Source organism: Eubalaena glacialis, chromosome 5, assembly GCF_028564815.1.
Source record: "Eubalaena glacialis isolate mEubGla1 chromosome 5, mEubGla1.1.hap2.+ XY, whole genome shotgun sequence".
Classification (NCBI taxonomy): Eukaryota; Metazoa; Chordata; class Mammalia; order Artiodactyla; family Balaenidae; genus Eubalaena; species Eubalaena glacialis.
This window is the reverse complement of record NC_083720.1, coordinates 52,993,662-53,021,510: the sequence shown is the minus strand read 5'-3', so window position 1 is coordinate 53,021,510 and position 27,849 is coordinate 52,993,662. Positions and strand designations below refer to the sequence as shown.

The 27,849-nt window shown below is 45.4% G+C and overlaps 1 protein-coding gene across 1 annotated transcript; it reads right to left on the bottom strand.

Annotated features, from left to right (window-relative positions):
- Window positions 1-133: 133 nt before the first annotated feature.
- Window positions 134-12,697, bottom strand: SMIM20 (small integral membrane protein 20). The gene is made up of 3 exons (XM_061191295.1): window positions 12,513-12,697; window positions 1,622-1,678; window positions 134-858 (listed from the first exon to the last, which is right to left on the bottom strand). The coding sequence occupies exons 1-3, from the start codon at window positions 12,619-12,621 to the stop codon at window positions 821-823; spliced, it is 204 nt and encodes a 67-aa protein (XP_061047278.1). The 5' UTR covers window positions 12,622-12,697; the 3' UTR covers window positions 134-820.
- Between the last annotated feature and the right edge of the window lie 15,152 nt (window positions 12,698-27,849).

Here is a 27,849-nt window from a genome sequence, read left to right as displayed (position 1 = left end):
CAATAAATATTTGTCTCAACACATTTGCTATTTACCTTTAAGATTTTTACTTGTATACAATCTGACAAACACCAAACAGTCAAATACCTAGTCAAATATAATCTAGTCAAATAATACTTCTGGGTATCATTTAATGCGCTTACAAAAAAGGATTTACAAAAAATCTTACACCATTGTGAAGTAAAAAGAAATCATTTTAATATACACATTTTCACTTCAGTTAATTCAACATGATTTCTACTAGGCATGCATACCCATTTAGTTTGGTTTGCTTCATAGTTATTTATTTTTCAACATGCAGCAACCCTCCCAATGAGATAGTTGAGTTGAACTGTTTATTCTTAAAGAGTACAATGTACCTTGTCCTCAAAGAGTTTTATCAACTTTAACATTTTCAAAGAGCCCTATGAGGCTGCTCAATATGGTGGTTTTTCACTGAACTTCTTATTTGGAAGATGGCAAAACAGACTAGGATCTTCCCAAGTCTACTGGTTGCTTGTATTCATATCACAGCTCAGGTGGGTAAGAGGTAGAGACTGAATAATAAGTAGATCACCTCCAAATGCAGCTGGGTGAGAAAGCTTCATTTTTAGAAAGGAAACCAAATCATGAAAACCTTCGTAATGGTGCGATTTGTTTCAGGGTTCTTTTGATACTTAAGAAGGGAATTAATCCTGGTGCACAGTACTCTTCTTTACAGCCTTCTAGAGTTTTCTTCTCCAGCCATCGTTCTTTAGCCAGGTGATTTATTGTACTTGCTGCAGAACTGAAAGCATGAAGACTCTGTCTACTTTCATATTCAGAGGTGGTGATAGCCTTTTCATTTCCTGCCAAATGGATCTGACCACACTTTTAACCCTATAGAAAGAAACACGAATAAAAACAGGATTCGTTTTTAAATTTCCTACCACTTCCCTCAACCCCAAACAAATAAGATGACATCAGAATGAAGGTGTGCAATTTCCATGTAGTTGGAGTTAGTGCGGGCAAGCTGCCGGAACCTCAGAACAGGACGGCTGGGAAGCCACGGCAGCTGACAAGAGACTTTTAAATGGCTCAGAAATTGCCCCACAGCAGGGAGGTATGTATCTGGCCTAGTTAAAAAATAAATGAATAAAAAAAAGACCGTTGCCACAGATTACAAGAGTTTTGGCTAATAAGCTAGAAACCTCTCACTCTCAGCCAACTTGGATCATCTCAAAGTAACTAACCATTCAGCCATACAGGGAACTTTTGAGCTTCTGTATAAAGCAGAATCCCGCATCGATTAAAATCGCTCATAAGTAAACAGTATTTTCCCATGAGGGTGGTGTTTAAATAGGTGCTTGGTAAATATGTCTGCAAAACATCTACTTATGCTTCATAGCTAATTGCGCACTTGTTACACATTTATGCCCACTTATCAAATGCAGAAGAGAAACGTGCAAACTTGCAAAAACTCTTCTGGAGTGACATATTAAGAGGAAGTCTTGGGGTGGCAACCTCTAAAATGGCAACTGCTGGGAAATAACAGCACAATTACAATCTAGCCTCGAAGCAAAGATTTCTCCCGCTGCAAAGCACCACTCCCAACGACAACACACTAGTACACGTGAAACTTTGTTTTGATTTTTACATTCACCTGGTGGCTGCACGTCTTCTTGGACAATACCAGCTCGATTTACGGCTTGTTCCTTCTCTGAGAAACACAACAGAAAAATTACTCATTAGAGAGGGGACTGCGGGGGCAGGGCAGTGGAAATCTTTGTATCTACGTGGAACAATGACACAGGACAATTAGGAAACAATATATCTGAGTGCTATTAAATTCAGAGCTGCCATTGCCCAAAGCTTTTAGGTTACAGAAGTTAGATCCTAACAAACAAAAAGACTGGATATTTTCAGTGAAAGAAAGAAAGAAAGAAAGCCGTACTTCAGAAGAAAAGCTCCTAATGAACATCTTTTCTGGGTGATCTCAGCAGTTTGGAAAGGCAACAAAAACAACAGAAAAAGAACAATTTTGAAAGAACTGGTGGTGGTGGTGGGTGTGATATGAGGAGGGCAAGGCTGCTGAACTGCAGGAACAAGTACAATTCACGAGAAAACGATGCAGTTTAGGTGTCTAAAATGTGCTCCACTGAGGGCCTAGACCCAGAGCTAAATATGCTATGTTTTTGATAGGAAATAGAGCAGAAAATTAATCTTTGAGTGGGTGGCTTTGGTTTGGATAATTGAAGCTTCCCTAATTGACTGCAGGTGCTACGCCAATTAGTAAGCGCGTTTTAGCAACAGCAGCTTAGCCAGTCTCTTTGGAGATGTCCCACAGGCGAAGGCCAAGAGAAACTGGGCATTTTATGTCTGTGGGCTTCAAGCCCTCTGACACATCTTTCTAAGTGTTGTCGAATAAACCTAAGGCCTGTGAAAACAAAGACTTATTATTTTAAGTATCTTGAAAAACAAATGGTGGCTTTTCAGCAGAAAGACTTGCAGCCAAAGGATGTTTACTACTATATTATAGTAATTAAGTGTTTTAATCAAGACTTTGTTTTTTAAAAAATTTTATTTATTTATTTATTTATTTATTTATTTATTTATGGCTGTGTTGGGTCTTCGTTTCTGTGCGAGGGCTTTCTCTAGTTGCGGCGAGCGGGGGCCACTCCTCATCGCGGTGCGCGGGCCTCTCACTGTCGCGGCCTCTCTTGTTGCGGAGCACAAGCTCCAGACGCGCAGGCTCAGTAGTTGTGGCTCACGGGCTTAGTTGCTCCGCGGCACATGGGATCTTCCCAGATCAGGGCCCGAACCCGTGTCCCCTGCACTGGCAGGCAGATTCTCAACCACTACGCCACCAGGGAAGCCCCCCAAGCCTTTGTTTTAATCAGGCTGACAGTGTTTCTTTAAATCCACGTTTAGCTCTTATTTAATATTAGGCAGTTTTCTTTATTCTCATAAAGATACACAAGCATAAAGGTATAGGAAACAGGGCTTTTCCAAATCAAATATTCACTGAACTTGCTTCTCCGGTGATGTGACGGAAAGTCAATCCTAAGTGACCTGTCTGAGAGTTTTATCAATGCTAAGTTTTGCTTTGGCAAATAAAACACCGGGCAACAGGGATTATCTGAATCTTGACATCCAATTCTAAGCAAGACAGAGAAGACACAGCACAAGGAAGCTGCTTATACAGAATGGTCTGATGGCTCCACTGGGCCTCTCTGAAAAGTAGCAGGTAAACAACAACCAAGACCCTATGGACCAAGAGATGCCAAAAGAGTGGGTGACAATGGGACCTCTGAGGTGTCAGACTTTCTAAAATAACACAAAAAGCGATCTCATTTCCTAAGAAGTTAAATTCCTGTAGGACTGAGCCCTACCATGCTGTCACCATGTAAGTCTCCAAGTATGGATGTGTCTCAAACATGCTCTTAGAAAATGCCAACTAGTAAAAGACTACACTGTCATCGATCGTGCCAGGAACAAAAACAGATATCATTTTTCACACCTAAAAGGTCTATTCTCCAGTATCATGGAAGAAGGAAGAGATGAATTTTTAACACATGCTTGACTGCCAGAAAGCATTCTAGATGTCCAGGTTTGAGAGAATCAGACATCCTGGTGAACAGAACACATTCTCCAAGAGGCAGGTCCTGCAAAGCCAAAGAAGTTGGCAGGCTGCCGAGCATCAAAGGAAGTTGACTTCTGGTGGCAAAAGAATGCCTAATTGTGTTCTCACCTCTTACAATGAAATGGAGAACCAAGTGAAGAGAAAAGAATCCCTGTCTTCACACTTCCTTGCTAATTGCTAATGAGGTTGGAGAGAGGCCGAGGATTTATTTTAAATAGACCATAATCTCTTTATAATCCTTGTCCTTATGCAACCACCTCTTTTTTTGGCTTGGATGGGCAATTTAAACCGATTTGCAGGAGTTCCTACCAAGTGATAACCGGTATTAGCATCCTATCTACATCCCCTGGTTCTTTAATCCATTAATGTTTTATAAATACCCTAAGGCCAAAGCAGTCTTATATAAATTCATGATATGACACAAAGACACTTTATTTGTGAATGCGAGATATGCTAAAGGGAAAACAAACTGGTCCCTCGGGACTGAGCAAGCACATCTTGATGAGGTTGACAGTAGGTTTCTGTTTTGCTATCATCAGAGAAACAGCAAATGTCTCTCAACCTCTGGAAAAAAGGGCAACACAGAAGTCAGGGGTTTAACTATGTGGGCAAATCAGCATAAGCTAATTACTGACCTTTTAGTAGTGAGCATGCTTCTATCAGGAGTGAAATGACTGAAACGCAAATATGCAGCATGGGGCCTGGAGCTTTGCGATGTCCGTTAGAAGTTCCCTCTCCAGTGTCTCAGCAAGCCCGACTCTGCCCCCTGGTGCTAAGGCAGGGAGCTGATTTGCAGTTGTTTTTTTTTTTTTTTAAGTATTTGTTTTTATTTATTTATTTATGGCTGTGTTGGGTCTTCATTTCTGTGCGAGGGCTTTCTCTAGTTGTGGCAAGCAGGGGCCACTCTTCATCGCGATGCGCGGGCCTCTCACTATCGCGGCCTCTCTTGTTGCGGAGCACAGGCTCCAGACGCGCAGGCTCAGTAATTGTGGCTCACGGGCCTAGCTGCTCCGTGGCACGTGGGATCTTCCCAGACCAGGGCTCGAACCCGTGTCCCCTGCATTGGCAGGCAGATTCTCAACCACTGCGCCACCAGGGAAGCCCTGATTTGCAGTTTTAATTGAGGATCCTTAGCTCTACTCAAAGGGCCAAGGTATATTATTTAAAACTTAGTAATACAGGCAGACGGGCTCATTTTTGTATGGTAGCAAAAGAATCTACCTCGTAATTTTTAAGTCTTTGAACATGAAACCTATCCTTATATTAAATGTCCATACTGTGAAATCTGTGTGACTTGCTACTTTATTTAACATTCACAGCAAATTGATACAGCATGCCCAAACGCCAGCCCCCTCAGTGGTCTTGTTACTGACTAGTTGAGGGTGCTCTTGGGGAGGACCAGCAGATAAAAACCTAAAAGCAGGTGCAGAATCTGACCTCGGGGCCCCATACAGTGAAACCACCACCTCGGGAAAACCCCCTCCGTCTCCTCCTGCCAATGAACAGTTAAAATAAAAGCAACTCACAACCTGAGGTAACTGGACAAATGTCAACATTTGAACATGGACTGTATATTACATAATAACATTGTGTCAATATTAAATATCCTGGATTGGATAATTGTGATTATGTAAGAGAATGTCCTTGTGCTCAGAAAATACATGCTGAAGTGTTTAGGCACCAAAGCTCACAAGGTCTTCAACTCACTCTCAAATGGTTCAGCAAAATAGTAGTAATGATTATAATATATAATTATATATGTAATATAATTATATATGAACATATGTGTGTCCATATGTATGTATGCATGTATAGATGTGTAACATATATAAAGCGAGAGAAAGCAAATGTGGCAGAATGTTAACAACTGGTAAATCTAGGTGAAGGACATAAAGGGATTTATTGTACTATTCTTAGATCTTCTCTGTCGCTTTGGATTTTTTTTTTTAACAACAAAAATACACAACTGCAAAACAAGTACAAGGAAGTCCAACAGCACTGTGACTATTCCGTGATGATTAATTCAAAGTCTCTTTTAAAAATAGCAAAAATAAAATAAAATAATACTTTTTCTAGTTCTCCCACTTTGCTGCAGTCTGACTTCGGGGTGATCCAGAACTAGATGTGTGTATTGGGGGTGAGTGTGAGCCAGTGGCTGAGGGGACCAAAGGGCCATCGGAAGCGTGGACTCCTTCCAATACCATGAACACTTTAGTTTCTCACCAGGGTGTGTGGTAGAATCCAGGCAGCTTTGTAAGGCCTGTTAGAAAATAAGACTTTAGTCTGTGCATTTCATTCGACTCTAAGGTGAAAGGAATAAAAAGCATATTCTGAGCACTTGCCATATAATCAGGAAAATGCCCTTCCAAGGTAAGAGGCATTTCTGAATCAAGTGATTTCTCGCAGGCCTGCTCTGACTCTGTACCACACACTTGAGGTTGGGGGCGGAAGGGGAACGGGAGGAGAAGTGAGGTATCACAGCTCTCCCACGTAACCTTTGGCTTTACTGGCAGACACTCTCCCCTGTCCTAAAAGCAGGTGAAACAGGGCATCATTAAGCAGCAGACAAGGCTGGGGAGTTAGGGTCTAGTGTCTATCCAGCAATAAATGTGCTAACTGACCTTGGACAAGTCACCTAAATGAGGGGACTGAATGAACACAAGATTTCTGGCAAAACCCTATGGTTTTATGCTTCTGCACATCTAACTAAAGTTAAAAATGAACAGGATCACAGAAAATGATCTTATTCTGTCTCATTTCACAGGTTGCCCTGAAATGCTGTTATTTTTTAAAGCCACATTCAGGATCACTGTCTGGTTCTAGGATGCAGAGACAAAAGGCAGACCAGGCTTCAAGTTACAGCGCCTGAATGTGTGCTATATGTATAGCTTCAAGTATGCTTCCCTGAATGTGGGCTCTTCCCACGAACCATGCTGTGCCGATCGGCTGAAAGCTAATAAGCAACGTCTGGATTCCCTCCAGAAGCACAGCAGAACTGTCCCCATACTTCTGGTGTGGGACTGACAACTGCCAATGCCAACTGCCATCTCCCCAGTGCTCATTTCAGTACTCAGGTATCACGTGTGGAACTGACCTTGTATTCCCCCTAGTACTTCGTAAAGTCTGGCTGAGTTAGTGAAAGAGCTAGAGATCACACTGAATGTCAAAATGAAATTCAATACAGCAGTCTTGTGATAATGGCCTGTCTGCTTTTAAATCATAGAAGATCTCCTTGGCTTTATTTTACCCAAGCAGCCTTGTGCCTCTTTTCTACTGCCTTGAGGCTTATTCCAGCAGGGGCCCTAGAGCCTACTTGTCCCCATACCCAGGCCGGCCAGCATCAGTCAGGCTGGCCTAGATGAAGGGTCAGCAGTGTCTCGACACTTGGGCCCTACATGGCCTGGGCTCCTTGCTAGCCTCTGGCTCCCCTTCTCAAGGACTGGGTGTCTGCCCGGCCCTTCCAAGGACTGTGGGCTTCTCCTCGGTCTGCCCAGAATTCTGGGGACCATAAATGTATGAAGGATGCTCAGAAGAGAAACAGCCAACAAGAGAGGCTAAGGAGTGGATGAAAGGCAGGAGCAAAAGAGCAAAGCCAGGAGTACTGGGGGAGGGGCAGTCACGAAGCTCAAGGAAGAGAGTGTTTCAAGGAGGGAGAGTCTGGCTGGGGCTTGTGCCTCTCACGCATAGTCACCTGACCTCCTGCGTCACAAAGAGAACAGAAGCCACAACAAACAGGAAGCATCTACAACCTCCCAACATCACACCTACATCTAGCGGTATCCACACCTGCCCTTCCTCCTCAGTTGCTGGAAGAGGTGTCCTGCCTTTGGTCCAAGTCTCCCTCCTCGATCTTATCTCAAGATCCCATGCCACTTCCTACTCTATGGATTGTCTTCTCTCTCCAGCAGTCTTCTTTGTCCAGGGGCTCTCTTGGCTCTCCCACTGCTCCCAGCCAAAACGAAAACACAACAGCCCCCTTGACCAGCTGCAAAATAATTCGTCATTCTCCTCTCCATACAGCTCAACATCTTTAAACAGTCAACCTAATGTACTATTTACTCTTCAATCCACTGCCATCTGCTTTCTGCCATCAAACCATTGAAAGCACTTCTAACAAAACAACCAATGAGCTTTACCTTCTTTTTGCTAAATCCAATGGATATTTTCACTTTTTTATCTTTCTTACCGTCTTCAAGCAGCCTAGCCCTGCTGACCACACCCTTTTCATGAAGAGCTATCTTCTTGGGGCTTGTGACTGCAGCCTCTTCTGGTTTTAATCCTCTCGCTCTGGCCACTCCTTTGAGGGCCCTTCCTCCTCTGACCACTTGCTCTTCAGACCTTCAAATGCTAGTGTTCACCTGCATTCTGCCCTGGACCAGCTTGTCTTTTTCAATCTCTGAATACTGCCTGGGAGCCCCACCTACTGCAATGACTCTGCTTCCCATCCGATGCCAATGACGTGCCATCTCTAGCTCCAGCTCAGACCCTGTGGCTCGGCTCCCATCGCCTATAGGAAATCTCCAAGAGCACATCCAGGTGCCTGAAACTCAATACATCCCAAACCGAACTAGCATGTCCTCTCGTCCTCCAAACAGACTTCCTGTATTTCATAATGCCTAGTACCATATCTCCTCAGCTGCTGGACCCAGAAAGCTGGGTGTCAATCTCTTTCCTCTGCCTTCCTCACCCCCGAGCTAATCAGTCACAAATCCCTGTAGAGGATTTATTTCTTAAATCTGGCTCCGGAATTCAGTCCTTCTCCCCAGTCCCATAACCACCACCACTCTGGTTACGGCTACAGTCACCTCTCCCTGAGGTCACAGGAAGCACAGCCTTCCCGTACCTGGCCTTCTTACCTCCAACTTTGACCCTCCCAGCCCCTCCGTCACACACAGTCAGAGATTCCTGGAAAGAGTGAATCTGATCACCTTGCACTCCGGATTAAAATTCTTCAATGATTTTCCACCGGCTGGATTCTGAGGACAGCAGAGGGTTACTGAAGTATTTTGACTAAGCGAGTGAGAGGATCGAATTCAAAGAGGAAACAGCACAATAGACTTTTCGACAGCCACAATGGAAGACCTGCAGTTCTATACACTCTCTGACACACAAGAATGGATATTCCCAGTTACAAATTCTCACCAAAGAAACACAAAGATGTATTTCAGAATGAAGAAAACAAACTAGAAAGGTGTGAGATGAAAGAAGGATCAGTGAGTAAAGAATGAGGGTAAACAGAAACAATCAGTGACTGTACAAAACTCTGATGGTACTAAGTGATCTGGGGAGTAATAAACACAAGGCAGGGCGGGTGGGGCATCTGGGACAGGAGCTAAGGCATTCTAAGGTCTTTGTATATTTCATAGGAGGTAAAGATATTGACTAACTTTAAACTGTCACCACAAAAGAAAAAGAGAATGTAAAACTTTCAAACGAGTAGAGGGGAAGAGAATTAAATAAAGAAGCCTTGAAGGCAGAAAAGGAGAAAAAAGGGAAGTAGAGAAACAGAAGAATAAATAGAAAACATAAGATAGGAAAAATAAATGTAAATATATCAGTAAACATAAGTGAAAATGATCTCAATCCAACAGTTAAAAAAGATTATCAGATTGGATTTTTAAAAAATCCCAGTTTAGGCTGGTTATAAGACTTAAGGACAAATAAAGGCTAAATATAAGAGGATATCTATATCCATATCTATATATATATACATAGAGATATACACACACACACACACACACACACACACACCAGGAAAACACTAACCAAAAGAAAGCTGGTAACTATGATAATATCAGATAAAACAGAGTTCGGGAGAAATATTAGGGGTAAAGGGGACTCATATAATAATAATTGAACCCCCCCCCAGAATATTCTAGATTGTGCGCACAGAATAATATGGCCTCAAGATATCTAAGTAACAGAATTAAGAATGATCTGGAACCATCATATACAGAACTCTGTACTCCCAAACAAGAGAATATACATCATTCCCAGCACACAGTGAACATTTGCAAAAACTGACTTGTACCAAGTCACAAAGCAAATCTTGACCTATCAAAAAATCAAAATCATATAGTCTGAATTCTTTGACCACAAATGCAAAGAAGGTAGATCAGCAAAAACACACTAACCAGAAAGACCACAGTGGCTGCTGGGTAAAGAATGGGTGGTCCTGGGGACCAGTGGAGCAGGGAGAACGGCTCAGAGTGCAGGGAGTGGGTGGGGGACTAGACACGGGTGAGGACAGTGACATGAGAGAAGAGTTCTAACCGTCTTGTCCGGTCACATACATCCCACACCTAACACAGTGCCTGACACACAGTAATTGCTAAAATCCAGGTTTAAAAAAATGAAAAGGAAGCTAACTAAATGCTAGCTGAATGCGCTGAGATGAACTGAAGCTCCGTCCTCACAGCGGGTCCCCATGACCCGGTCACGAATGCCTCACCTGGGTCGGTCCACCTGCTTAAATCTCCTTGTCTCACTTCCCTGCCCTTGTGGTTCCTTATTTTTGAAATGTTTTTATGGGATGCCTAGTGTAAAAATATACTATGTGTTTCCACACCTGTTATCTCATTTAATTCACCCCAAAACATGTAAATTCAGTCCTGCAAATTCCACTGTTTACAGATGAGGAAACAGGCCAGGCTCAGAGAGGTTAAGTAACGCACCTTAAGGTCCTCCTCTAGTAAGGGATTTAGACTCTCATCTGACTTACTTCTCTCACCCTCTTAGAAAGGCAGTATGGTGCCCTGATGTAACGATTAAGGGCACTGGTGCAAATCTCAGATCTGGGACTCATCGGTTGTGGGTCCTTGTACAAGTTAACTGTTCGATACCTCAGTCTGTCCACATATAAAATGGGTATGATGATCACACAGCAGCTTCAATGAAGGGTTGTTATGAGCACCAAATGGATTGATATATAAGAAGTGCTTAGAAGAATGTCAGACATATAATAAGCTTTCAGTAAATATTAGCTATTTAGTATCATTACCTGTTTAAGGAATCAGTTATGACTCTCAGGTAAGAGTGTCCAAATTAATTAAAACTGAACCAGAAAAGTGGGCAGGTGTTGACTGCCTTACAGTTAAAAATGCAGATATTGTAGCCACACACACTAAATGTTCACTTAAAAGGCCTAATCTGTCTGTCTCAAGGAGACTCAGACAACCATAGACTCCGGACTACCCCTATAAGACTGTTGTTGGGAGACACAGCACAAACCCACACCCTGATCATCTGACCCAGAGGAAGGTTTCTCAGCCTTGGCACCACTCGCATTTTGGGCTGGATAACTCTTTGTTAGGGGTGGCTGTCCCGTGCATTGCACAAAGTTTAGCAGCACCCCTGGCCTCTATGCACTAGATGCCAGTAGCACACTCACACTACCCCACCCCATGCCGCCCATCTTGTGACAAGCAAAAATGTCTCCAGATAGAACCAATTGTCCCTAGGGGGGACAAAAATCATCCCCAGTTGAAAACCACTGCTCTAGTCTTCGTGACTGAAACTTTTCTAGTGGGATCCAAAGCAGACCCCCTTGTCCCAAGTTCAACTCTAGAGGCTGTCATAAAACAGTGTGGGGCAAGGATGCAGTAAGGAGGGATAATGCAGATAGATTACGCAGGGCTTCACACAGCCCCATGTTCACCCTCACGCATGGTGCATGGAGACAGGCTGGAAGGCAGAATGCAGAGGTCATTTCAACCTTGGCTGATGAAAAGAAGCCACAAGGAAATCTGTGTACTTAAAACGCTCTAACTCAGAAACCAAATGTTGTAGCATTTGTAATGGGCAGAGTATTTACATGGAGCTTTCGCCTTCAAACCGCCAAGCTTTCAGCCTTCGCTAATATTGTCAAGGGGCACAGTTGGCCCTCTTCCATCTTCAAGACGATTCAGGTTTCCTGGAGAACAAAATGAGCCCCTAATGCCTAATATTTTCTCTCTGACAGATGGTTTCAGACGTATCAAAGTGCTAATCCTTGCTGAGGTATAGGTCTCAAGGAAGGAGAGCTTGGCTTTTAGAATGATAGGACTTGAATGATTAAGGAAGAAAATTACTCCCAGGATATTGACCATTGTCATGTGAGCAACCAGCTTAAAATGAAGGAAGACAGCAGAATCTGAAAAAATATTTGAGGAGAAAGGAGAGGAGAAACTCAAAAACCCAGGTTAACAGTTTAGGTTTGAAACATATCCACTCAGAGACATCTTTGGGAGTGGAAATGAAGTGCAATAAAAACACCTTCAAGCTCAGGATAATTAGGGTCCATCTCCCTCCCCTCAACATTATCATTCCCAGCTTCAGTGTCTGGAAGGTCTGGAAACAGAGGCGGGAGTAGGAATACTTGTCTTGCCACTTACTAGCTGTGTATCCTGGGGCATGTTGAACAACCTCGCTGAGCCTCAGTTTCCCCATCTGTAAAACAGATAATAATACCTACCTCAAAGTGAGGGTGTGTAAATTAAATGGTCCAATGTGTGCCTAATGAGATACATAAAAAGACTTCAGTGAATATAACCATGAGTATGAGCTACTATTTAGTGTCGACCTACTATGTGCAGATTGCTTTCATTACCACCTTTGAGTCTCACCGGAGGCTAGATGATTTTATTATACAAATAGATAACTACTAAAGGGGTTGCTGAGATTCTGAGAGGTTGAGTCACTTGTCCACTGTCACAAAGCTGCACACAACGAGATTCGAACCCGGGTCTTCCTGACTGGCAAACCAAGCTCTGACCATAGCCCCACGTGGGGAAGGGAGGGGAGTTACTGAGGCCAGGCCACCGCGTGGGGTCAGAGGTCACTCTCAGTTACTAGGCCCAGGGCACCGCGTTGGGTCAGAGGTCACTCTCGGTTACTGGGCCCCGGCCACCGCGTGGGGTCAGAGGTCACTCACGGTATTCCTCCAGCCGCATTAGGGGCCGGAAGTAGATGGGGTAGAAGGCGGCGCCAATCAGGGAGATGAAGCCGCCGAAAATGAGCGCGGTGCGCAGGTTCGGGGTCATGGCTCCAGCCGGTGGCCGCCGTGACCCGCCGAGCAGCCCTCACTCTCGGAAACACAGATCCCGCCGGCGGTATCGTGACCCCGCTCGGAAGAGGAGGAGTTGCTTTCGCTTCCGGGCCTTGGGGGCGGGGCTAGGAGGCGGGCCGGGGCCGGGGGCGGGGTGGGGTTGGGGCAGGGGTGGGACCAAAGGCGGGGCCCAGGACTGGGTGGAGCTAGGGCAGGGTGGGGCGGGGCCAGGGACCCGGCGCACCGCCTCCCGGGCGCTCCCTGGCAGCGCGTAGCGCGGGGCGAGCGCGAGCCGCGGCTAGAGACTTGAGCTTTAATTGATTCCCTGTTCTGCCCCCGACCCCCCAGCCTGGTTTTTCTCTCAGCCGCTCCACCTACCCATCTTCTGACCTCGTTTACCACTCCCTCCTTTACCAACCACGTTTTTTCGTTCTTCCCCCATTGATTTGATTTTTGTGACTATACCAGGAGGTGGATGCTCTCTATGGCTCGTTGATTTAATCCTTGTATTTTTTACAGGTGAGGGAATCCTGGCTTGGCTGCGCGGATTTGGACAAGTCACTTGGCCTAAAGGGCGGTTTGAGGGGATTAGAGACAAAGGTGCAAATCGCCTGGCCCAGGATGGCCCGCAGGGGATTCTGAAATCGGAGCCACAGGGGCTTATGAACCACCTGGGAGGACGGTTTCAACATCCAAGCTACATCTGACTCTTGATTTTCCATGCCCTCCTCTCTCGTTCTTCCCTTTGCTGGATGTCAGGGTTACGAATGAGGATGGGGAGTAGAGATCAGCACAGGGCGGGGAGCCAGCAGCCAGTCCCACTGATGGGACCTTGGGGCTCTGCCTTGTGGCCTCAGGTGGGAGCCACTGAGGACAGACATCTGCTTCCTCTTCCTGAGATTGCCATCCTCCATGCTTCCAGGTGGGCTGTGCCGGCATATGACCCACCCAAGGGTACTGGGCAGCTGAGACTAAGATTCCTTGGGCCTTCATTCAGTCCTTTATTAAAAAGAATGATACCAGTGGCTGGGGGCTGCAGAGGAAAAAAGACCCCAGCACATCTTGACCCCAGCATCATTAGTTAGTCCAGAAAAGATCTACGATCTTTCAGAAATGGTGTAGAGGACACAGGTTTCCTCTTTCTTTGTAGTTTTGTAGTTGAGTCAAGCTATTTACTTCCGTAGTTCCAGAAGCATATAAACCAGATGTTTGATCTGTCAGCAGATTTAGGGACTGTCTGCTATGCCCCAAACATCAGGCAAAGTGCTTTGGGGGACACAAAGATGAATAAGACGTGACCCTTGTTCTCCAGGATCCTGCTATATGGATGAAGAGACAGGACATGTACATAAAAAGATAACTAATGACCCGATGCCACCTGTTGCTGGTGAGTGATACGGTCCTGTGGGCTACCAAGTTCAGAGGAGGAAGACAGATGACTGTAGGGTGAGACAGCTGCTCCTCAGGCGCTTGCAGGAGCTTGTTAGGGAGAAGACAAAAGACTTCATAGCAAAGAGGGAAGCTGCAATGCATGCTTTATATCATGTGATATAAAAATCCCAGGTGTAGGGCACATTTGTTGTTTTAGCCACCCAGCATCCACTTCTCTTTCTGTTAATAGTACCCCAAATATCTTTTGGCAAACCACTCCTCTCCAGATCTGTGAGGTAAACTGGGGCTTCTCCCCCCAACCCCAGTCCTTAGTCTTTCCCAGCTCTGAAGGTTAAGCATATAACCAGGCCTGACCAAGCTCCCTCACTCATCATGGGGATGGTGGGCACTGGACCCAGGCCTGATTGTCCAGGGTGGCTGCATCCAGGTTGTCCAGCCTGCCCACATTACCCATGTTGAGCCAACCATAGTCTATCCCAGCTGCTGGGAGGCTGGATTTGAACTTGAAGGGATGAGACTCTGGAACTGCTGGGGACCATGGTTTAGAGACTGAAAATGAGGACAGTATAGCAGAAGGAGAGCTGAGAGATGGAGAGAAATCAGATGCTGACACTACATTTGAGCCCCTGAAGCCAACTGTGCCCCAAACTGGATTTCTCAGTAACATGAACCAGTAGAGTCTCCTCTTCACTGAAGCCAGTTTGAGTTGGGTTCTTTTTTTTTTTTTTCATAGATCTTTATTGGAGTATAACTGCTTCACAATACCGTGTTAGTTTCTGTTGCACAACAAGGCAAGTCAGCCATATGCATACACATGTCCTCATATCCCCTCCCTCTTGAGCCTCCCTCCCATCCTCCCTATCCCACCCCTCTAGGTCATCACAAAGCACCGAGCTGATCTCCCTTGCTATGTGGCTACTTCCCACCAGCGAACTATTTTACATTCGGTAGTGTATATATGGTGATGCTACTCTCACTTCACCCCAGCTTCACCCTCCCACCACATGTCATCACGTCCATTCTCTATGTCTACCTCTTTATTCCTGCCCTGCAACTAGGTTCATCAGTACCATTTTTTTTTTTTTTTTAGATTCCATATATATGCGTGAGCATACAGTATTTGTTTTTCTCTTTCTGACTTACTTCACTCTGTATGACAGACTCCAGGTCCATCCACCTCACTACAAATAACTCAACTTCGTTTCTTTTTATGGCTGAGTAATATTCCATTGTATATATGTGCCACATCTTCTTTATCCATTCATCTGTTGATGGACATTTAGGTTGGTTCCATGTCCTGGCTATTGTAAATAGTGCTGCAGTGAACATTGTGGTCCATGACTCTTTTAAAACAGAAGGAGTTCCACATGAAATCACCACAGGTGTGATTTCATTTGCTCAACATCTCCATGAGCTCCAAGTCAAGGATTATCCTATTATTTAGATCAGGTCACTGAGAGCAAGAGACCTCACACCATTGGCTGAGCCAGGACCAGGACTGAGCTCTCACGATTCCTAATCGAATATGCTCCTCCATGACATCCTACTGTCTTTGCGAGCAAGCTTGGCAGATGGCTGGCTGAGCCCTATCCACAGAGCCTCTGAAAGCCAGTGTGGAGGGTGCCAGGGTGTCCTCATGAGGTACCAGCAGTGCCTCCAAGGCAGGGACAGGACCAATGTGGGACAGATGAGCCACCCCCTCTCCAAGGTGATGAGGGAAGTAACTGGTGGTTTCTCTGTCCCCTCATGCTGATCTAGAGATTTTAGACTGGCCAGCAGCCAGCCTATAATCTATACAAATACACTAATCTGTACAAACAATATAGTCCATCTATAGCTTATTAGCATCATTATACCATCACGTGCCTGCCACTGAGTCCTACTAAATACAAGTTCATCTCTTTGATCCCAATGTTCTTCCCCTTTCTAAGAATCCCACCGACCTATAGATTCAATCAGCAAATACTTATTGTGTGCAGGCAAAGCACTGTGCTGGTTGATCAGGAACACAAAAAGGAAGCAGTCCACATTTGCGTATTTGACAAAGGTTCACTGAGCCAGGCACTTCTCAGGTGCTGGTGGATGCAGCGGTGAATTAAGAAGAGAGTCTGCTGTCCTCATGGTGGCTACGGTCTGGCGGAGGGATAAGATACTGGTTGTGGATAGTAATTGCTTTGTGGACACTCAGGCTCCCCTAATAATAGCTCCTGGTTCCTTTCAGAGAATGACCTCTCATCTTGTCATTCTTGGTTGGACTGTAAATCCAGGGACCCTGTGCATTCCTAGCAGTATTAATATCAAAGCTGTAGAACATTTCCTTTGTGCCAGTCACTATCACAGGTTTACCCAGTTAGTACTCACCAATCCCCAAGGATAGGCATCCCCGTTTACAGAGGGGGAAGCTGGATCATTGTAAGAAGGACTACCTCAAGGTCACACGGCTAGTAAGTGGCAGAGCCTGGATTCAAATCCATGAGGCTCCAGAGACCCGCTCTTACCATCAGTCTAAGCTGTCTTGCAAAGTTAGTGAGTTCATGTTGTCTGAGTATGGGTTCAATTCCAACCGGGTCCAATTGTTCTCTTTCTCCCAGAAATAAGAATCATAAGGATGGTGACACAAGGACAGACAGCACTGTTGCAGTGGATTTCTTCCTATTGCTAATGTTCTGGTAAGATTATTGCATATCTCCCGCTTGCCTGGGGTCCTGGAGCTTCCCTTGTTTTCCCGCCTTGCAGTCTGATTCTCGATTGTTCGTTGTATTCTTTCTGAAGGTCACCCCGTATGCTTCCAGTAAACTCCCTTTGGATTTCAGTTAGTCAGTCAGTTTCAGTTGCATGCCATTAGGAGCCCTAATAGATAAAGAAATTCCCACATTTACTTCCAACACATGACTTAGATGAAGGGCTTGGGGCTTCATAGCTGTGCTAATGTTTGTGAATGCCAAACGAGGTTCGGGTCTGGGGAAGGTATTCATGCAAAGGGAGAGAGAGCTCAAGGGACGTAGGGAGACAGGATGCAAATCAAATATGTCAGGAGTCCTAGGGTGCATATTTTCATCTCAGTCACTGAGAGAAAAATTGCTTTGGGCTCCTATCCGGCACTTCCTCCTTCTTCCCTTGGATGTGAAGATTGAATGCTTGCGGGAAGCAGACCACCAGTGGTGTCTTGCAGAGTTCAGACAGACCTCAAAGTTAACCCGCTCTCTGATCTAAGCAAAATGTGATGAGGGTTTCCTGGGACAGCAGCTCCACTAATTGTGGCACTGCAGCCCAGCTGCTGTATTTTTAGACTATTGTGGATTCCCAAGAAGTATCATTACCTTCTGCAGGAAAACAGACTAGAAGCTTGGGGTTTGGAGTGGGGCAAGATCTAATACAGGATCCTCTGGACCTGTACTTTTGAGAATATGAGAGTAAGCTGGGGAAATGCTTCCCTATTTTTCTTGGGCTCTGTGACTCTCTGAGTCCCTACCCATCTGTATAAATATTTCCAATTTAGATTACTTGTCAAGTTTTTCTTCTTTGATCTGTTTTTTACAGCTAAGAGATCTCCCCAAATGTCCATGTTGGCTTATCTCTTGCCACACCATCCACCCTACAGTCTTAACTGGTATCTTTATGATTTCCAGGTGTCTAGACCCAGCCTTCCTGCTAAAGTCCAGCCTCAAGGGCCTGACGGCCATCTTCAGGTCCAAGACCCACTTGCTCCTGCTCCCTCCTCCTCATTTTCAAGGTCACTGGCTTGGTCTGAGGCTTCACCTGTTCACTTGGCCATGGCGGCCCAACCTGTCTTGCATGCGTCATCTTCTTCAGTCACTAACTGTCTCATTTGCAGGGCAGCCGAAGTTATTTTCTGAAACCATAGATCTGGTCAATCACTGCTCTTCTCAGAAGCCTTCAGTGTCTCTCTACAGGATGAATTATTCATCCTGGACCCCAGGCTCTGGTCAACAGGCCATTAAAGGCCACCGCTGCATCCATGGGCTTCTGCTGTGTGAAAGTAGTGCTCTATGTCTTGGTTGCCATGCTCTGTGCCCATGGCCATGGCTGATTGAATCAGCAGGGATGTCAGACCCAGAACATAGTCAAAGGCCCCAAATCTCTGCCTAAATGGGGAATGGGCTGGCCCAGTCAGACTCTCTGCCTCTGGAATTTCAGCTGGAAGGTCAGGGAGAGTTGGGAGGTCGGCAGAGAGAGCAGAGGTTGGACAGATGCACAGGGGGAGGCGGTAGCAACGCGAGAGGAACTGTGGGTAAGCCATGGTGATGAGTTAGCAGAAGCTGTGAGAGAAAAGCTGGGCTGAGTAGATGGGGAAGGAATTGCCTGGGAAGAACAGGAAGCGGAGCACAATGGAGGAGAGTGAAAACCAAGATCCACAAATCCTTGCTGCTGAGAAGTAACGAGGTACCTTAAGCCCAAGGACTGCCTGGGATTCATTTATTCATTCATTGATTTCTACCAGTTTTATGGAGCACCTGTTAAATGCCAGACACTATTCTAAGCTTTAGACAAAGTCCTTGCCTTCATGGTGCTTGTATTCTAGTTGGGGAGGTAAATAATAAATAGATTAAAAAAAATAAAGGGGGACAGTTTGGCAATTTCTTACCAAACTAAACATACTCTTCCCATACAATCCCAAAGGAGTGTCCTCTCGAAAACCTGCTCATGGATGTTTGTAGCAGCTTTGTTCAAAATTGCTAAAACTTGGAAGCAACCAAGATGCCCTTCAGTAGGTGAATGGATAAATAAGCTGTGGAACATCCAGACAAGGGAATGTTATTCAGCACTAAAAAGAAGGAGCTATCAAGACATGAAAAGACATGGAGGAGCCTAAGTGAAAGAAGCCAATCTGAAGTCTACATACTATATGATTCCCACTACATGACTTTCTGGAAAAGGCAAAACTATGGAGACAGTGAAAAGATCAGTGTTTGCCAGGGGCTAGGGCACAGAGAGGGATGAACAGGCAGGACCCAGAGGATTTTAAGGGCAGGGAAAATACTTTGTATGATACCATAATAATGGACTCCTGTCACTATACATTTGTCCCATCCCATAGAGTATGCAACACCTAGAGTGAACCATAACTCAGGACTATGGACTTCGGATGATAACGATGTGTCAACGTACGTTTATGGTTTGTAACACATGTTCCACTCTGGGGGAGGGTGTTGATAGTGGGGGAGGGTATGTGTATATGGGGGCAGAGGGTATATGGGAACTCCCTGTACTCTCGGCTCAGTTTTGCTGGGAACCTAAAACTGCTCTACCAAATAAAGTCTATGAAAAAACAAAGTCCTCTTCCCCCACCCCCCCAAAAGTAGAAGAGGTTTAGTAAGCTGTGGCATCATGGAGCCATAGGAGGAAGGAATGGATTCTGAGGAGGGAAAAAATCTATTTCGTAACAAAACACTGTGGGAAGGGGTTACTCCAGATTAAAAGAAACTAAAGGGACAATCATAACTACCTAGCTAAAAAGATAGATTAATAAATAAACAAATAGGGCTTCCCTGGTGGCACAGTGGTTGAGAATCTGCCTGCCAATGCAGGGGACACGGGTTCAAGCCCTGGTCTGGGAAGATCCCACATACCGCGGAGCAACTAGGCCCGTGAGCCACAACTACTGAGGCTGCGCGTCTGGAGCCTGTGCTCGGCAACAAGAGAGGCCGCGATAGTGAGAGGCCCGCGCACCGCGATGAAGAGTGGCCCCCGCTTGCCGCAACTAGAGAAAGCCCTCGCACAGAAACGAAGACCCAACACAGCCAAAAATAAATAAATAAACTCCAATCAAAAAAAAAAAAAGGATAGTGAAGTAAGGATCTTTAAAAATAATAATAACAATAAATAAATAAATAAACAAACAAATGGAGTAGTAAGTGCTGGAAAGAAAAGCAGAACCAGCAAGAGGACTGGGGGCCAGGTAGGGGACAACTGTTTTTATTTAGGTGTCAAGGAAGGTCTCTCCGAGAAGGCAGCAGACCCCTGAATGAACGGAAGGAGGGGCCCATGTGAATACCTGGGGGATGAGCCCTCCATGTGGAGGGACCGACCGGCGCAAAAGCGCTGAGCCCACGACGTGCTTGCTCCTCCGAGAGCAGCAGGGAGGTGGTGTGGCTGGAGCTGAGCGAGCGGAGGGGACATGGATGCGGCCGGGGCAGGAGCACCGTGCCCGGGACCTCGGAGGCTGCGGAGCGCTCAGGATGTCGCGGTGCGTGCGATTGGGGTCGGGGTGGGGCGGTGGAGAGCCACTGGGGGATCCGGAGCAACCTTGCAGTGCCAGGGTCTCTGGGGGAAGTCCACCTACTCTGCAGTTTGCATTCTTCCCGCAGACGCCTGTCTCCCTTACCCATGGGGCCCCGTTGTTTCCCACAAAGCCCCTTTACTCAGAAGAGCGGGAACAAGTTTTCCTTCCTGGCAACAAAGTGAGCGCGTCCCCATGATTTGAGCCTGGACGACGATGCTCTGGGCTTCTCTTTCTCCGTCTCACCCGTCTGTCCCAGGGCCTCACTCCAGCCGCGGATCTGTTTGCCAGGTGCTAAATGCAGCCCGCCTTTGCCTGCCTCCAAGCTTTGCTTTAACTCTTCCATGTCTCTGGATGACTTTCTCTCCAGAGCCTCTCTTCTCAGTCCTTCTCTCCTAGGACGTTCTCCAATCCCACTTCTTCTAGGAAACCTTCTAGATCACGTGACTGGAAATGGACTCTTCTCTCTTAAACTCCCATGGGTATTATTTTTGGCTGCATAACTAATGACCCAAAACTTAGTGCTTAAGAATTAAAACAACAATTTACTATCTCTTGAAATGCTGTGACTTTACTAGGCGTTCTTGCGCATCACAGGTGTGGCTGGGCGCTGGTACAGCTGAAGTCGTCTGGGGGCCTAGCTAGACTGGACGATCTAAGACGACTCACTCCCATGACTGACAGCTGATGCTTAGCCGGGGCCGATGGGAGCACCCATAGGTGGCATTTCTCAGATGGAGGCTCCATTGCAAGAGGGAGCATCCCAAGGAAATCAGGAGGGAGCCACAAGACTTCTGATGGTTTAGACTTGGAAGGCACCTGGAGTCATTTCAGCTACAGTCTATTGGTCAAAGGTCATGGCTGGACTAGTTTTAAGGGGTTGGGGGTGGGGCATGGGATGGGGGCTAACCCCTAGCTCTGCAGTTATTTTTAATCCACCATAGCTCGCATGGTGATTTTCCCACGTACTGATTAGAATGTTTATCTCCTTTTGCCTATATTAAAATTATTTAAGTGTCTTTTACCTCACAGACTAGATTTTAAGTCCCTGCTGAGAGATTACATCTTATTTAACCCAATTCTTTCAATGTGATAACCACAATAACAACAACAAATATTAAGTGCCTGCTATGTACTTGACCTCATCTAAATAAAGACATAATCTCATCTAATCTCTACCCAGATATGGTAGACGTTATCTCCATTTTACAGATGGGGAAACTGAGGCACAGAGAAATTCAGCCTTGCTCAAAGCCACATAGTTGGTAAAGGGCAGAGCCAGGATTTGAACCCACTGAAGAATCTGCACTCTCATTCTCTGTTCTATTGTCATCTTACAGGTTTGGCACCAAGGAAACGTGCTCGAGTCAATCTGTGTTGGCATTACAGAAGTGTCGCTGGGCAGAAGAACAAAAGGAAAGAAGAAAGGAAGCAATACAGAAAGTGAATGGTGGCATGGAATTGTCATCAAGTGCTCCAGGAGTCCAGTCCTTTGCAGCCTGGTAGATGGAGTGCAGAGCGTTTGGGATCTCAGCAAGAAGTGGGAGTATTTATTCGCTCTGAGCACCTGATGCAAAACTTTCCTCCCAAATCCCAATTTTCTATCTGCCAAGATAAGTGATGGATGTTTGTGGTTCCCATTCTAGCACATCCACCCAGCCCAGGGACCTACAATTCTGAATTTCTGGCCTGCTTCCTTCTAACTAGAAGTGAATCTAGATTTACTTCCCATCAGGAACAAGACAACCTCCGTGCTCCATGAGATCCTAGTTTTAGAAGACTCCACTTTTATCCTGGGGACATCAATCTATGTGTAGAAGGTCCCTCTCTGTGGAAGACGAGACACTGAAACAAAAAATAAGTGGAAACTTCATATCCAGGGAGATGACAAATAAAATTTTAATATTTCTTACATTGAACCACCTCTTACACCTCTGTTCTTTTATGAACATAAGGGCATCGATGGGCCAAAAGTCCAAAAAACAGCTTTAGTTCCTGTCTTGGTGCATTCAGGCTATTGTAACAAAATACCATAGACTGGGTAGTTTATAAACAACAAGCATTTATTTCTCACAGGTCTGGAGACTGAAAGTCCAAGATTATGGTGCCAGCATGATTGGTATGGGCCCTAATTCTGTATAAGTTGGGTCCTTCTTGCTGTGTCCTCATGTGGTGGAAGGGGGGAGGGATCTCTCTGAACCCTCTTTTTTTTAAAGCACTAATCGCATTCATGAAGGCTCCACCCTCATGACTTAAACACCTCCCAAAGGCCCCACCTCCTAATACCATCACCTTTGAGGGTTAGGATTTCAAAATATGAATGTTAAGGGGACACAAACATTCAGACCATAGCAATTCCTCAATGAGAATGTGAACAGTCGGTGCAGAAAACAGAGACAGATTTTTTTAGCCTCTCTCTCCTGTCACTCCCACATTCATAGGGCTGATGGTCCCCTGCCCACATGCTCACCATGCCTGAAGAACATCGCCTTGGAAAGTTCTTGGACATCACAATGCAGGCGTGTCTGTACTACTTCAAGGACACAGTCATGCAGCCTCTATGTACCTTGGAAATGAAAAAAGAATTTCACTGGTCGGCCTGGTCAGCCAACATTCTTAATCCTTTACAGTCAATTCTCCTTGTTCCAGGTCCACCCCTGAGCCCCGAGAAGGATAAAAGGGTAGGTCAGCTTATAAAAATACTGCCTTAAGACCCTAGAAAGTCTGAAATGATGGAACTCTGCCAAACAACAGAGAAAATTCGTCCTGAAAATACCAGCTAGTTGTGTAGGAAAGTCAATAGAAAATTGGGCTCTATCAGAGGCAATATGATCTAACACGGACTGTTGGTCCCATTGAATATTTTTGTCCCCTTTATCCCTGCCAGTCACCCACATAACCATTCTTCACCTATAAGCCAGAGCTAACTTTTACAAATTGAAATCAGGTTGTATGACCTCTTGCAAAAATACCCACAAGTCTTCCCAATCACTTAGAATAGTATCCAAACATCTTACCATGTCCTTAGAAGGTTCTAGATCATTTGCCCCTGCCTACCTCTTCCAATCTCATCTCCCTCCATTCACCCTCCATTCGTCTCCTTGCTCTCTTTTCTACAGCGCCCTCAACCTACCTGTTTACACATTCACCATTGCCCCTTACTCTAGAATGTAAGCATCATGAGTGCAGAAACGTTATCTACTTCCCCACTGCATCTCTAGCACCTTCCAGAATACTTGGCACATAGTAGATGCTCAATAAATATTTGTTGAATGACTGAAGATATCTGTTTTCTTATGTTCTCCAGGCATTTTAGAAAAACTCTTGTACAGGGGAGATAGTTGGACATTTAACCTCTCTTGGGAAGGCAGGAAAAGCTTTGCTTCTCATTAATTATTTAATTACCTTCAAAGCTTGGGATTTCAGGAAGATTAAAAATCCTCCCTATTCCACTTATCACAGCTACATGCTCTCAGGCCTAATCATAGCACCTGTGACTCTTATACTGCTTGGTGGTGTCTGGTCTCCTGAAAGGATTAGTACGGCAAGAAAGCATCTGCAGACTGTTACCATTGGCACCTTTTGAGATTTTAATTAATGGAGTATTTTTTTTTCTTTCTCATTCATGGTCAGGATTTTGATTATACTGTGACTCTTATACTGCTTGGTGGTGTCTGGTCTCCTGAAAGGATTAGTACAGCAAGAAAGCGTCTGCAGACTGTTACCATTGACATCTTTTGAGATTTTAATTAATGGAGTATTTTTTTTTCTTTCTCATTCATGGTCAGAATTTTGATTAGCATGTAAGTGGGAGCTTTTCATTTAGAGGAGTCTGGAGGAAGGTGCTTAGGGCTGATGAGAGATGCCAGGGCTGCCCTTGGCTGCTGGTGAAGGAATTGGCGTGTTCTAGCTGCTTCCACCCCATATCCACGTGGTCCACACCCCACGTGGGAGGATGGACACACACACGATTGTTGGCTTCAGTGGGTGGTTGGACTTGCTGGGACCTCTCTGCTGATCAGACATTTCCTTCTGTCTACAGCATCTTTGTGGACGTGGGGGTCCCCAAGTTTTCAGCCGGTGAGACCAGCAGGCAGCAGCTCACTCTGATGCTTTGTCATTTGGGCACCTTCGTCTTAGTCTTTGGACCTCCATCTAGGCTGCCTCAGCACTTCTGAATGAGCAAAGTCTGGAAATAGTTCATCCACAGACCCGGCTCGGCAGGTGAAGGCTTCTCAGTGGAGCATGGGGTAAATCTGACCACTCCCCACTCTGGCCTGTTCTGTATTTGGATGCAGCTTTGCAGTGAGATAGATCTGGGGTGGATCTTACCAATTTTATTTAACCTTCTAAGCTTCAATTTCTTCATCTGTCAAATGAGGATGATAACTATAACCTACCACACAATTTTTTAAAGAGGGTTAAATGAGACACTGCGTGCAATTGTTTAGAATAGTAAATGTCAGCTGATATTATTTGAGTTCAAGTCTGTGTGTGGCAACTTACAAGCTAATTCACGTCTCTGGACCTCAGTTTCCTCATCTATAAAATGGGGATAATGTGATTGTGTGACGATGAAATAAGAATGCAAGATAAATAGTCAAAAGCACTGTACAAATTCTAGCTAATTTCATCAATGAGTCATCTGCATCTACCCCTGGCCATTAAGTTAAGTTGACTTTCTCATGAAACCCTAAACATGGACATGCCGTCTCTCTTACTCAGTTTTTAAAAATGTAGAAATATAAAATGGGGAGGGCTGTATGCAAACACTGCTGAAAAGTTAAAAAAAAAAAGAAAAAAGAAAAAAGCAAATAGCATTTAAATGATTATTGCATGAGTGACCGGACTATCGTCCCTCAGGGAGAAATATTTCCCAGTTTGCTTAGAGCAGCAAAAAGAGGAGAAAAAAAACGATTTGATGGTTATTTCAAAATCTGTCTCCCCCAGGGAAATTAAACCTGAGTTATGGGGTATTTTGCATAAAGCAAAGTCTAGTATAAAACTAACAAGTTAAAAAAACACTGTGAGGCAAACCTACGTGGATTCAGGCAGGGCTTTCCTGAGCACACCGGCACTCCTGCCACAGAACCTCCTCTTATTCCCACCCCACCCCACGTCCTCAGCCTGGGGAGACCTCGGGGTATCCATAAGGAGTTGCCTCACCTGGCTGTGGTCCAGTCTCCCTAGCAGGGACATCCTAGTGTTAACAGCTGATACGTTGATAGGCCCTCTCACTCTATGTCACTCCCAGCAGCCCTCCTTATCCCCAGCAGTAACTGATGTGCTATGAGGACCACAAAAGCAGTATTTTCATATTGAAGCAGCAAGTTATTATATATAAGCTATGGTTTCTGTTTTTATTTTTTCCAAAAACTACACTGGGTACTTTTCCAGAAGCCTGATGGTTTTTAGCCTCATTTAAAATTTTCTGTTCTATGGGCAATTTTAAGGATCAGGGGCATTTCTTATTTAAATCTTTTCAGCATCTCTTTCTGTAACAGAACCTTTTTTTCTGTAGGGACTCTATTTCAAAGGAGTCTGGAACTGCCCAATTCGCGTATCCTATGCTCTTGGCTAACTAACCAGTCATTAGACTGGTTCTGACAGGCACATGATCCAAATTAAGCAAATTGGGATCATTTTTGGATCTTTTCTGATGCTGCAATCAGGAAAGGCCATGTCTTTCCCCTGGGGTTGTTAGGCTGAGAGGATTTCAGTCTGAGGCTCTGGTAGCCACAGAAAGAGGGCCTCTTGGAGAAACAGGAGATCCCTGATTGCATTGTTTGAACTCTGGATCAAGCCTTGCCTGAAGCCAAACAGTAGGGCATTATGTGAGCTAATAAATACCTTCCGTGCTGCTTTTTGAATGGAGCTTGAATGGAGTTTCTGCCAGTTCCCACTGAAAGCATCCTGAAAAATACAGTTAGATTAGCCTGTGTATTAGGCTTTTTGAAAATCTTGAAGAATTGTTATGATGGAATGAATGTAGTAGAAAGAAATGTGAACTAGAGGGTAGCATGTAGGGTTAAGTTTGGAATTTCCTTTAAAAATAGTGTCTCCCATTTACTGAACACTTACTACGTGCCAACTGTTTTATATACTCTATCTCTTGGCTTCTCACCACCATCCTGCATGTTATACTCATTCTAGAAAGGAGAAAATCGAGGCTCAGGGGAGCTAAGAGACTTGCCAAAGACCATTCAGGTAGAAGGTACTGGAGCCAGGATTTTACACTCAGAATTTGGGCCAGATAAGCCATATCATACAGATCTGGCTAAGATTATCGCTAATTCATTCATTCAGCACTAATCAGACATTAGGTATTTGCTGGATGGTCCTAGGCACCGGGGATATGAAATAAATAAAATAGTGCACATCCTTCAATTGCTTACAGGCCATTGGGGGACCTTCATCAGGGTCTTCATTGGTTTGAACTGTCTCCCCCCCCAAAAGATAATCTTGAAGCCCTAACCCCCAGTGTCTGTGAATGTGACCTTCTTTGGGAATAGGGTCTGTGCAGATGTAATCAAGTTAAAATGAGTTCACTCTTAGGGCAGGCCCTAGTCCGGTAGGGCTGGTGTCCTTAAAAGAGGGAAGTTTAGACTCAGGGCCACACAGGGAGAAGGTCCCGTGAGGATGGACCTTCTTCTAGGCCTCCATCTTGGAGTGATGCATCTCCAAGCCGAGGAACAATAAAGATTGCCTGCTGTCACCAGAAGCTGCAACAGAGGCGTGGAACAGATTCTCCCGATGAGCTCTCAGAAGAAACCAACCTTGCCAACACCTTGATTTAGGACTTCTAGCCTCCAGAGCTGTGAGACAAGAATTTTCCGTCGTTTCGAGCCACTCAGTTTTTAAGTTTTTGGTACTTTGCTACAGCGGCCCCAGGAAACACATACAGTCACCCAGGGTCCTGTCCCCAGCAACCTACATTTATTTGAATCTCACCTAAGATTGCTCTGCCTGTGGCCCCCCCCAGATCCCCCCACCACCAGGGACAGGTCTCTGCAGCCAGGGAGTCCCACCTTGTCCTTCCATCGCACCCTGCGTGTGGGCTCCTCTTAGCCACAGCTCCCTGCCCTCTTTGCCACAGGTGTGTGAAGCCACCAGGTCGTGGAGTGCCCATCTCCAGGACCCACCCTGTGTGGCCGCTCTTCCCTCCCCTGCCCTCTGAACACTCTGGCCCCAGTGGCTGCCTGGGGCCCCACTGTTTGCTCCGGATAGGCAAGTGCCTGGAGGCAGCGGACAGCTAATACCAGGGTGTTGCCCTTCCTTTATATACCAAGACTGTTCCGTTTCCAGGATACGGTCTCGTGATTTCTCCTTTGTGATGAATGTTGAAACCATTTCTTGATGTACTGCCTTAATAACTTGGTGAAGGCACACAGCCTTTGGTTGGCAAACGTGACAGTGCTTTTATCTGACCAGCCCTCACCCCCGCCCGTTCCTGCGAGTCAGGTAAGCAGCACAGATGTGGAAGAAGATGCAAGACGAGGGGAGATGAAGTCTGAATTAATCAACGATTTGCCTAGGGTAGTGCTGAGCAACAATTTGGACCTTCTGCCTAGCATTTTAAGCAATGGCCCA

Coding starts and splice junctions, on each gene's coding strand:
- SMIM20 (XM_061191295.1), bottom strand. CDS start 12,621: ATGACCCCGAACCTGCGCACCGCGCTCATTTTCGGCGGCTTCATCTCC. Junction 1,679..12,512: donor AATGCGGCTGGAGGAATACC/GTGAGTGACCTC, acceptor TGTGTTTCTCAG/AGAAGGAACAAGCCGTAAAT. Junction 859..1,621: donor AGAAGACGTGCAGCCACCAG/GTGAATGTAAAA, acceptor TTCTTTCTATAG/GGTTAAAAGTGTGGTCAGAT.